Source organism: Oryza sativa, chromosome 5 (assembly GCF_034140825.1).
Source record: "Oryza sativa Japonica Group chromosome 5, ASM3414082v1".
Taxonomy (NCBI): Eukaryota; Viridiplantae; Streptophyta; class Magnoliopsida; order Poales; family Poaceae; genus Oryza; species Oryza sativa.
In genome coordinates, this window is record NC_089039.1 from 3,697,518 (window position 1) to 3,708,241 (window position 10,724).

At 42.8% G+C, this 10,724-nt stretch overlaps 1 protein-coding gene across 1 annotated transcript; it reads right to left on the reverse strand.

The window, feature by feature from the left end:
• Window positions 1-978: 978 nt before the first annotated feature.
• On the reverse strand, window positions 979-2,637 carry LOC9266268 (protein REVEILLE 8). Its single transcript, XM_015783468.3, has 6 exons — window positions 2,425-2,637; window positions 2,282-2,339; window positions 1,870-2,140; window positions 1,667-1,786; window positions 1,414-1,535; window positions 979-1,308 (listed from the first exon to the last, which is right to left on the reverse strand). Exons 1-6 carry the CDS (start codon window positions 2,547-2,549, stop codon window positions 1,264-1,266), a joined length of 741 nt encoding a protein of 246 aa, XP_015638954.1. The 5' UTR covers window positions 2,550-2,637; the 3' UTR covers window positions 979-1,263.
• Between the last annotated feature and the right edge of the window lie 8,087 nt (window positions 2,638-10,724).

The following is a 10,724-nucleotide window of genomic DNA, read 5'->3' on the forward strand; positions in this document are numbered from 1 at the left end:
TTAAAATATGTTTACAGTTGGCTTATAGCCTGCTATTGTACCTGCTCTGAGCGACACCTTCCCGTTTTAAGAGCAAGTTCAATAGTATAGCCAACTACTAGCTCCAATTCATCTATAGCCAATCTAATAGCTCATTCATACAATAGTTACATACTACACTATTAATACCTAATCCCACCTGTCATAGACACACTGTGTCTTGGAGTCCGTGCTACAGCTGGCTACAAATCTATAGTCCGCTGCTCTTCTCTCTCCTGATTTATCTCCTTAAAATATATTTGTAGCTGGCTTATAGCCTGCTATTGTACCTGCTCTAAATGCATTTGTGTGTTTTTTTTCCTGAACGTTCGTTTTATTTAAAAATTTATGATTTTTTTAAAATAACACATAAAATACTATTTATATTTTATCATCTAATAAAAAATACTAATCTTAAAAGAATTCAAATAAGATGGATGATCAAACGTTAGACACAGAAACGTATAACTGTACTTAGGGCCCATTTGAATCACAGGAATAAAAAAACAGAGAAATAGGAAAAATATAGGATTCTGACAGGAATACAAGTGTAAAACAGAATACAAGTGTAAAACAGAGGATTACAAAACACAGGAAAAACATTGGAATGACGGTTTGATTGAGCCGCAGGAAAAACACAGGAATTTGAGGAGAGATAAAGACTCAAATGATTCTTAATGCTAAATTTCCTCCAAAACTTGCATGGGAAGAGGCATTCGATAGGAATTTCATGGGATTACATAGGATTCATTCCTTTGATTCAAAGGGCTATATAGGAAAATTTCCTATAGGAATAAAATCCTTTAAAATTACTATAAATTTCCTTTGAATCAAATGGGGCCTTAAAATGTAACGGAGGGAATACTACTCCAGTTTTGAAGCTCTGTTTGATTAGATTGTGCAAATCGCAAAGTGCAAAAGGTTTAAATTCTAAGCTGAAGTCATTCTATTATTTGAATCTTTACACCGAGAATCGAACTTGAATTTCCTTCAACTAAACTTTCCAAGAATCAAACTAAGTGAATAAAAAAAACTAGAGCTGAAGAATGTCTCAATCTTACATACACAAGTAACTAATCCTATATGTACATCTTATGTGGTCATCAAATGCAATGCATAATCTCTCCAAAAAAAATGCATTGCATAAAAAATGACATAAAAAGCGAAATGCCAAAAACAATTGCTTGATGCCGCTCTCAGTCACACGCTCTGCTCCTGACAAGAAGCCAAGAATTTCTGAATTTCTTAAGCAGATAGATTAGCTTCGAGATTCTTAAGCACCAGCAAGATCTGCACAAAATCACCAACTCGCAATTAGATAAGAAAATTGAACTGAAGAACAATAAACCAAAAATTAATGGCGATGAGTGGGTGAGAGGTGTCAGCTTTGCATACCGTCTCCGAGATGGCAGGGTCCATGCCCTGCAGCCTCCGCAGGTGAGCCTCCACCGGCCGCCGCTCGCCGGAGCCGAACATGTCGCCGACGAACTTGTACACCTGAGCGAATCCCAGGTCATCTGCAGAACAAGAAAATGCAGAGGTCAGAAATCAAGAAATGCGTGATCACACAGCTCAAAAATGCTGATTTGAAGAAGTTGCTCTCATTTACTGCAACTATGCAACAGGCAAGGGAAGAATCAGTACGTACCTGGAGAAATTGGGAGCCGAATTGTTTCATCCTGCATGAAGAAGGCATCATCACCGATCCATGATTCGCCACCTGATCCGATGCAGCTTGGTGTCTCGATGAATGAACAGTCATTGTCATCTGCTCGATCAGTTTCAGTGTTAGTTGCAGTTTAATCTTCAGGAAGCAGGCGGAAATGTTCAGATGAACAGTAGAACACTCACTGCTATGAATCAATGGCCGGAAAGAAGCTTCATCAGTTGAGTAGCACGCCGGCGACCTGCCGGCCATGCTCTGCTGCACGCCGGACGGTGGCGCCGAGCAACCGATGGAGCCGCCGCCGGCCGATGGCAGCCACGGGGGCGGCATCATGTCCGCCGCCGCGGCGTTGGCCCGGAGCAGCGTGGCACGGCGAGGGTGAAGCGGCGGCGGGAGCCCACCGGCGAGGCCGAACTTGCGGGCCTTCAGAAAATGCTTCTGGGCATGGCTGCGAATCTGGATAATTGACCATGGCAAATCGATCAGGGCTTGCAAGCAAAAGTGAAAAAAAAAATCCAAGAAACGAACTCGATCTTGGATTCTGAAGCCGCCATTGATGATCTTGCAGAGGGACAAATCGATCAATCGATGGCCTACCTGGATGGCCGTCTTGGTGGCGACGAACGCTTCGATCCTCTTCCAGTCACGGCCGAACCTGCAAAACATTGCCAGCGAAAGATGATGAGTCTCAATTCTGAATTGCATCGGTTCTGAATTCGATCAATTGATGAGGCGCTCACAGAATCAGGGCGTCAAGGAAGCGCTCGTGCTCCTCGGCGGACCACCTCTCCCGCGGCCTCGTGATCGTGTACGGCTTCCTCGCCTTCTTCTTCGTCCCCGCCGCCGCCGCCGCCATTGCCGCCATCGTCGTCGTCGTCACTGATCAATCTGCTGGAGAGCTATAGCTATTCGATACACAAGATGGCTACACGAGAACGCAGGCTACTGTACTGACTACTGACCCTCTCTGCAGCTGCTGGTATATGTAGTGGGAGCAGAATCGAAGCTGGATTTGCAGCACGTGTGCGTATGCAGCTAAGCTAGCTTGATCGCGCGCGTGTTGTTCATGGCGCTCCGGTGGTTTGATTTCGCGCACGTGTTCCACGGGCACGCACGCGACCGGCCAAGCACACGCTTGCCTGCTCGATGGGGAAGGTTTAGGCGAAGAAGGAGGTGAGGAGTTAGGCGGCAGGCGGCGGATTTGCCGGATGAGAAGTTCATGAGCTTTGGCGAGGGGAAACTGTTTTGAATCCTCGAGGGGATATCTTTCGTTATTTGCACGTCACTTAAATGGTGATGAAAAAATTTAGAAAAATTTGAAAAGATGTATTAAGATATGATATAACACTCTACAAACATACAAGTTTAAATTCAACTTTTACATCTCGTAATGAAAAAAAGAAATTAAACCACAGCTAGTTAATATATATTCACGGTTAAATTTGTTTTTTTACTATATTTATGTATGAATTAGGACCAATCTCCCAGCAAAATCTGAGTGCTTTTCAGCATCTTCATCTAACTATATTTAAGTATGAATTAGGACCAAATCTCCCAGCAAAATAAAATCTGAATTAGGACCAATCTACAAGCAAAATAGAATTATCCGACTCCATGTCTGTAAATTTGAAATAAGAACATGCCACGGCACATGTGAAAATTTTAAAAATATAACACGGTAAAATGATTTTTATTTGTCATGCTGCAAAAGTAGTAGTACTAGTTTAGTGAGGGAGTGAAACAAACCATCTCAGGTAGGCATAGCAGATGAATGAGCTCGTAGGTATAATCCCGCTGATACTGGATAGATTGTCCTCCACATACTTATATATGCATGCAAGTATTTTTCAACTGCAACATGGAGGGGTAGTAGATCCGCGGTGACCTCATCACCAATTGTACGTACGTTGGCTGAAGCGCCTTGGCGGAAGAGCAATTTGATCATGTCAACAGAGAACCGTTCAGCAGCTTCATGGAGTGGAACGGCTCCTATCGGATGGCCTAATCAGCCAAAGAAAAAAAATCAAATTTTAAATTTTCAAATTTAATTTTGAGATATTTTCAACATAGTTAATTTCTTTTTCAGCATTAGTTTTTAACTCACCAAGAACTATTCTACACCCGGGGTATAGAAAGCTATTCTATACCCCTCTCTCCCAAGGGCCAAACCCGCCTCCCACCTCAGTCAAAGGTCAGTCAAAAGCATCCCACGTCAGTCAAACCGCGGTCAAACCACCTGCTAACTCCTCCCACCACCCACCTCTTCTCAGCTCTGTCTCACGAAACGGTGCAGTAACGCGGCGGTCAACGTGCAGTAACATTACGGGCGTGTTTGCTTGCTGCCCTCAGATTCGCGCATGGCTCAGGCGTCGATCTCAGGCGTTCGATTTCGGTCGCCTGTGGTCGGATCGACCTGCCTGAGCAACGGTCTCCAGGCGAGGGCAGCAACCAAACAACCCCTACGTCTTATGTGTAGTAACAACGCTCAAATATTGTTAAAATATAGTCATGATGGATCTACTTTTGATAAGCGTTTTTTTCTAGCATCATGGTGCAAACGATTTTAAAAAATAGTACATCATGTGAGAGATATTGTTCTTCAAATCCTGGCTTTTTTAAAATTTGACTCTCCACGAGTAGTAATGCTATAGCATTACTTGTTACTACTGTCAGTTGCACGTTACTACAATCCCATCGCATCGTTACTGTAAGAGTGCAGTAAAAATTATAAGTTTTTGCAGAAACTGTGTTTTACTGCATTTTTTTATAGGAAAAAGTCACTAGGCCCAGCAGGCCCATGTCAGACACAAAGCTGAGGCGTTGCCGTCGCGAAACGCTCGTGACTTGCTGATCTCGCGCGTACGCGCTAATTAGCAATCTCGATCTTCACCACTGCAACGGCTCTCTTCTCCTTGCTCATCAAGGTTAAATAAAAGAAAAGAAAAAAAAAAGAAAAAAAACTTTCTTTGCCTACTGCCGCTTTTATTTCTTGCGCTCTAGCCGTCGAACATCAATTGTGCCTGATGATGTCCTCTTCATCAGCACAATTTTCGTTCCTCGTTGCCCGGTTATTTTTGATGGTGTCAACTACAATCACTGGACTCAGCATATGCATCTTCACATGCATGGTCAGCATCTTTGGGATGTTCTTTCTAGTGAGCTACTTTGTTCGGCTTGCCCCGAGGTTCCTACTATGCCTGTTCTTTTAGGTTAGCCTACAACAGAGCAAAGGCGCAAGAGACTTATGATGATGCTATAGAGACTTATCAGGGTCAGTATGCTATGTACAAGGCTTGATTGGATGAGGATGCTCGTGCTTATGCTATTCTTGTGGCTGGTATGGAGGTTCATCTTACTGGCGACGTGGTCACCCTTGCTTCTGCTCATCTTATGTGGACACATCTCCGTGATTGTTATGCACCTACCGGTGATGCTCTTTATCTTGCTATGGTGCGTTAGGAGCAGTGTTTATAGCAGGGGATGCTTTCGTGGATGAGTTTTATACACAGTTATCCTCCATTTGACGCCAGCTTGATTCTTTGGGCCCTGATATTTGTCGTACCTGTCAGTGCTGTCAGCGTCAGCGTTCTCACATGGATCTTCGTCGCATCTATGATTTTCTCACTCGTCTTTGCTCCGTGTATGAGTCGATTCGTGCACAGTTGCTTGCTCGGCACCCCGTGTTACTTTGATGGAAGCTCTTACAGAGATTCGTGCTGAGGAGATTCGTCTTCGGGAAGCGGGTATTCTAGCGCTTCCTCCTTAGGGGGTGTTTAGATATAGGGGTGTAAAGTTTTGGCGTGTCATATCGGGTATTATATAGGGTGTCGCATGGGGTGTTCGGCACTAATAAAAAAACTAATTATAGAATCCATTAGTAAACAGCAAGACGAATTTATTAAGCCAAATTAATCTGTCATTAGCAAATGTTAACTGTAGCACCACATTGTAAAATCAAGGAGCAATTAGGCTTAAAAGATTTGTCTCACAAATTAGTCACAATCCGCGCAATTAGGGTGAGTTTGAGGAGAAGGAGATTGCGAAGATACGCAAAACGAGGTGAGCCATTAATGCATGATTAATTGAGTATTAACTATTTTAAATTTTAAAAATAGATTAATATGATTTTTTAAAGCAACTTTCATATAGAAATTTTTTTTGCAAAAAATGCAACATTTAGTAGTTTGGGAAGCTTGCGCGCGGAAAACGAGGTGCTTTCTCACCCCATCTCACACGAACGAACGCAGCCTTAGTTATTTTTTAGCCTATATTTAATACTTCATGCAGGTGTTCAAACGTTCGATGTGACAGGGTGTAAAACTTTTGTGTGGGAACTAAACAGGGCCTTAGTTTCTTCACTTATTCCTCCTCATCTGTTAGGATTACAGTGATGGTGTCCAGGCCATCATAGCCTTAGTTCCTCCACTTATTCCTCCTCATCTGTTAGGATTACAGTGGTGGTGTCCAGGCCATCATATTCATCTAATGCCTTTGTTGAGAATTACACAATCTATACTAGAAAATAGTACTTGTAGGACATCAAATTCAGAAAAAAAATCCATGACATCCCTTTGGAGACTTGAAGATTTTCATCAAACTGGTGAATGACCAGGTCTATATTATGACGTCTGAGAAAAATAAACATCTTCATCAACTCCTCAAATTTATGTCCTTTTTCAACCTTCCAATAGAAAGTTGACTCTGGTTTATGTACGTAGCCGGTAAAACAGAGTTCCAAACAATTTAAGACCAAAAACAATACAGAAAAATAGATAGAACATATTCTGAGAACAACTCATACCAAACTTACGGATGATGTCCCTTGTGAGCTTCGTACGAATGATGTACCTTGTGAGCTTCGTACGTGTGATGCTATAGATGGATTGTCCTCTCAAATATGGAGACCACTTCTTTAGCAAATTACGCAGAAGGTAGCGTGAATGAACTTTCTCTATGAGAATATCATCAACCATGAACAAGATTTCGCACAGAGACCAATCTTTGATTTCCCTTGGTTTTTGCACAGAGACCAATCTTTTAAACCTAGTTGACTTAAACCTAAGAAGCATGCACTCCATCCGATTCCTGTCATCCATATTGATAGTTTCAAAATCACTCAGGACGCCACATGCTCTCTGACTGTCGCTCCACAATTCAACATCTTCATATCCCAGCTCTTCACATTTGTCCAGCCCAGCTAAAACAGCTTTGGCGAAGTCATTATCACTGCAAACAACGTCTTCAAACTTTTCAGCACAAATCAACTGATACCTCAACCAACAAATCAACTGATACCTCAACTAACTCATTATTGCCAGCTTGGCAATTTCTAATTTGGAACTTTCATATTCAACTTACCCTCCTTCCATCTCCATTTTTTTCAAATGTTGCATCTGTCTCTAATCTCACCCCAGATCCAACTAAAAGTCATTATCACTGCAAACAAACTTTTCAGCATAAATCAACTGATACCTCAACCAACTCATTATTGCCAGCTTGGCAATTTCTAATTTGGAACTTTCATATTTAACCTACCCTCCTTCCATCTCCAATTTTTCAAACGTTGCATCAGTCTCTAATCTCACCCCAGATCTAACTCTGTACCAAAATAGTATTCTAGCTTCTCAATATTACCAAAGGTGTGTGTTGATATTTCTTAACGATAACACTAGAAATATATTCCTAGTAATGACGTGGAAATATTCATGTTATATTTATGGTTACATATGTGATCCGCAAGCGCACGTATATACCATTGTAGCATCTCACCCGGGAGTATTCCAAGGTATCGTATTTATTTAATCCCAGAGAAAGATATGATAAGAGAGTATTATGCTAATAGTTTATATATTACTTGTATACATCAAGGTCTATATAGGGGTTAAGTAAATTCAAGGGTAAGATAAAGGTGACACACAGAATAAAGAACTAAGATATCATTACTAAAATATCATGTAAGCTAAGTGGAGAAAGAATAAGAAAAGAATTCATTCCTACTTATGGTATATAAACATCTTTAGTTTACACTTCTACCATACAGTCATGCAATCAATACCTCCTAACAGTGCCCTCCTGGTGTTTCGAGAGAACACCCCGGGTTGCCGAGTTCCTTACGATAACATGGCCGTCCAAACGGAGCTAAATACGGAGGAGTACCCTCCCCAGGAATTTGTCTTAGGAATATATATTAACGTGAGGAGTACCCGTACTGAGCTGTCACCGTCAGCGGCCCACCTCTACTATCCCGCAACATATATGCCCAATTAATGATATCTAATAATCTAAGCACCACGCTTACATAATTAAATACTACTTTACATCCGAGCTCCCGATATAGAGTAACCGAATACTCAGACATTAAACCCACACAAATTGCATCTCTCTGGTAGGCTAGCTACAAAACTATATTGATGCAAGTATAAAATAAAGTCGGTACTCAGATAAAATGAATGGAATGAAATATCGAAGATGTATAAATAAGAATATTCTTTTAATTCGATAAGTCTTATAAAAGAAGAGAGAAAAGTTGCTAGAGCCATATCCGAATTCTTCTGAAGACTCGAGGACTAAGAATACTATTCTAATTCCTACTCCACTAGCACTAGAATACTATTAAACTAGAGAGAGCTCTTGATCTTCTCCTTGAGTGTGTGAGGGAATGAATGAGAGGAGGGGTATTTATAGACCATGAGGTGCCTTGGAGAGTAGAAATACTCAAGGTATCCAATGAGTATATTCCCTCTTGCTTCACCTCCTTGTGACATGTGTCCAACGACGGTTTCTTCAAGTTTAACCAGTCTGGTCATAACCGCCTTGGGATGTTGATAACTACCAGCTGGTGAAAAATTGGGCTGATTGGGCTAGCTACTGGTTCGGCCGAACCAAACGCTGGCCAGGCCCAATCAGCCCACCACTCGGCAGATGTATTCCTCGTTGATTCTTCAGCCCAGTAGTTGTAATGGTTGAGCCCATTTGATATTATTTTACTGGGTTTAGATGCCCAACCATCCATAAGTCTATCTCTCGACGGCTTCCGATTAATTGTTCGTTTATGTTCCGTCAATTTTTCTCCATTTATGTGTGCTTCTCTTGTATATATGTTAGTAGCATAGTACATAGTGCAAATAGATATTTCATTTGGAAATTATGCATTACAAGTATAGCTAGTCTTCATTAAATGAGCAATATTGACGGTCGAAATTGGTCGATAACGACCACCAATAGTGCGCACCAATCATAAGACACAGCAACCGCACGCTCTATGATATGAGCTAAAAGGTGTCTTCTATCCTCTTCATTCAAGCCCTTCATCCTAATCATAAAATCAAGAGAGCTTAGGTACAACGGAATAATTTTAGTATTGTTATGAAGTGGCCCGTGTAGGAATGTTGTTGTGTAATGATCAACAGAGTGAGGCAGCATCAGCATGGCAGCGACTAGAGCTGGACGAAATTCCTTGTCAAATTCAGCTCTCAACTTCGCTATGTCTAGCTCAGAATCAAGCTTCTCTGTGTTAGGGCTTGTTTAGTTCACAAAACAAAAAACTTTTCACCCATCACATTGAATATTTGGTTACATGTATGAAGTATTAAATATGGACAAAATAAAAACCCAATTACACAGTTTGCATGTAAATTGTGAGACGAATCTTTTAAGCCTAATTGCGCCATGATTTGACAATATAATGCTACAGTAAACATTTGCTAATGACAGATTAATTAGGCTTAATAAATTCATCTCGCAGTTTCCTGGTTGTTGAGGAGTGATCCTCTCTAGCGGGTGATCGAGAGACCCTCCTTTTGTGAGTTCGGCCGGGGGAAAGGGCGCACTGATCAAGAACGTATATTCGCCTAGAGTCTTCCGAGACCGCGCGTGAGAGCTGGGATTATACAGGTTCGGACCACTATGGAGCGTAATACCCTACTCCTGTACGTAGGATTTAGGGTTCAGTGTTACAAAGGTTCCTAAACTCCAGGGAGAACTCTCACTCTTCTTCCCCTGGGGCTTAGGCTAATTGAGAGTTGTCCCCCCTTTTCGGTGGGTAAGGTCCTCCTTTTATAGTTCAAGGGGATACCACATGCACCGCCTCTACCTACTCCTTCATGGGAGGGGGACCCACGCCGCTTGGATCGGACCACCATTCGTGCCTTCACCCGGAAGCTAAGTAGTTGTCCGTCCTCGAGTGGGGCCCAGCGCCGTCCCCCACCTGACATGGGGGACACCCTTGTCATTCCCCTTTAAATGAATGGAGACCTTTGGCGGTTCATCTCACGTGGAGGGAGCTCCAGACGATGCATTGATGGGACGGGGCATACCTGCCCCCACTCCGCCGAGCACAGGACGGAATGTGGGGGCACCGCCACCCATCCGATCGGACGTGACCGGTCACAGACCGGTCACAATCCGGTCATGCCCGATTGACGCGGGTCAATCGGGCAGCACCGCACGTCCGCCCTAATGGACGGTTAGGGTGCTGCGCATTGATGGCGGTTCAGCTTCGACCACCGCCCCACTCACTCCCCCCGCCACATGGCAGTCGGGCGAGGCAGCCCGAGGGCCCGAGGAGCGTGACGTGGCACCCCGAGGCCCCCTGTCTGCCTCTGCGTTGTCCAAGATGTGAGGGGAGGGCCAGGCTATATGGCCACGTGGCTGGACGGGAAGGAGACTTTCCCACACTTCGCATACCCCCGGGCCTATATCGCCGACACTGGTGGAATCTATAATTTGTTTTTTTATTAGACTACATTTAATACTTTAAATGTGTGTCCTTATATCCGATGTGACAACCAAATCTAAATTTTTTTCCCAACTACACAAGGCCTTAATCTTTAGGTTGTGAAAGAAACGATCACCAGAAAACTTTTTCAAGTCAATGAGCTCATCATCATCACTGGGAGCAACCGAGTACTATCACTGCTGAAGCATCTTCGAGCGTAAAGAGTGGGTAGATTCTTTCTACTCCAAATGCATGAAGTGTTTAGGCCTGTTTAGTTCGCGAAAAAAAAAATTTTGGGTGTCATATCGGATGTTTGACCGGATG

Bases quoted from the DNA above. Each gene is read 5' to 3' on its own strand.
- LOC9266268 (XM_015783468.3), bottom strand. From the start codon at position 2,549: ATGGCGGCAATGGCGGCGGCGGCGGCGGGGACGAAGAAGAAGGCGAGG. The intron at 2,340-2,424 runs GTGAGCGCCTCA...AATGTTTTGCAG, and splicing joins TTCCTTGACGCCCTGATTCT to GTTCGGCCGTGACTGGAAGA. The intron at 2,141-2,281 runs GTAGGCCATCGA...TCAATTATCCAG, and splicing joins CCACCAAGACGGCCATCCAG to ATTCGCAGCCATGCCCAGAA.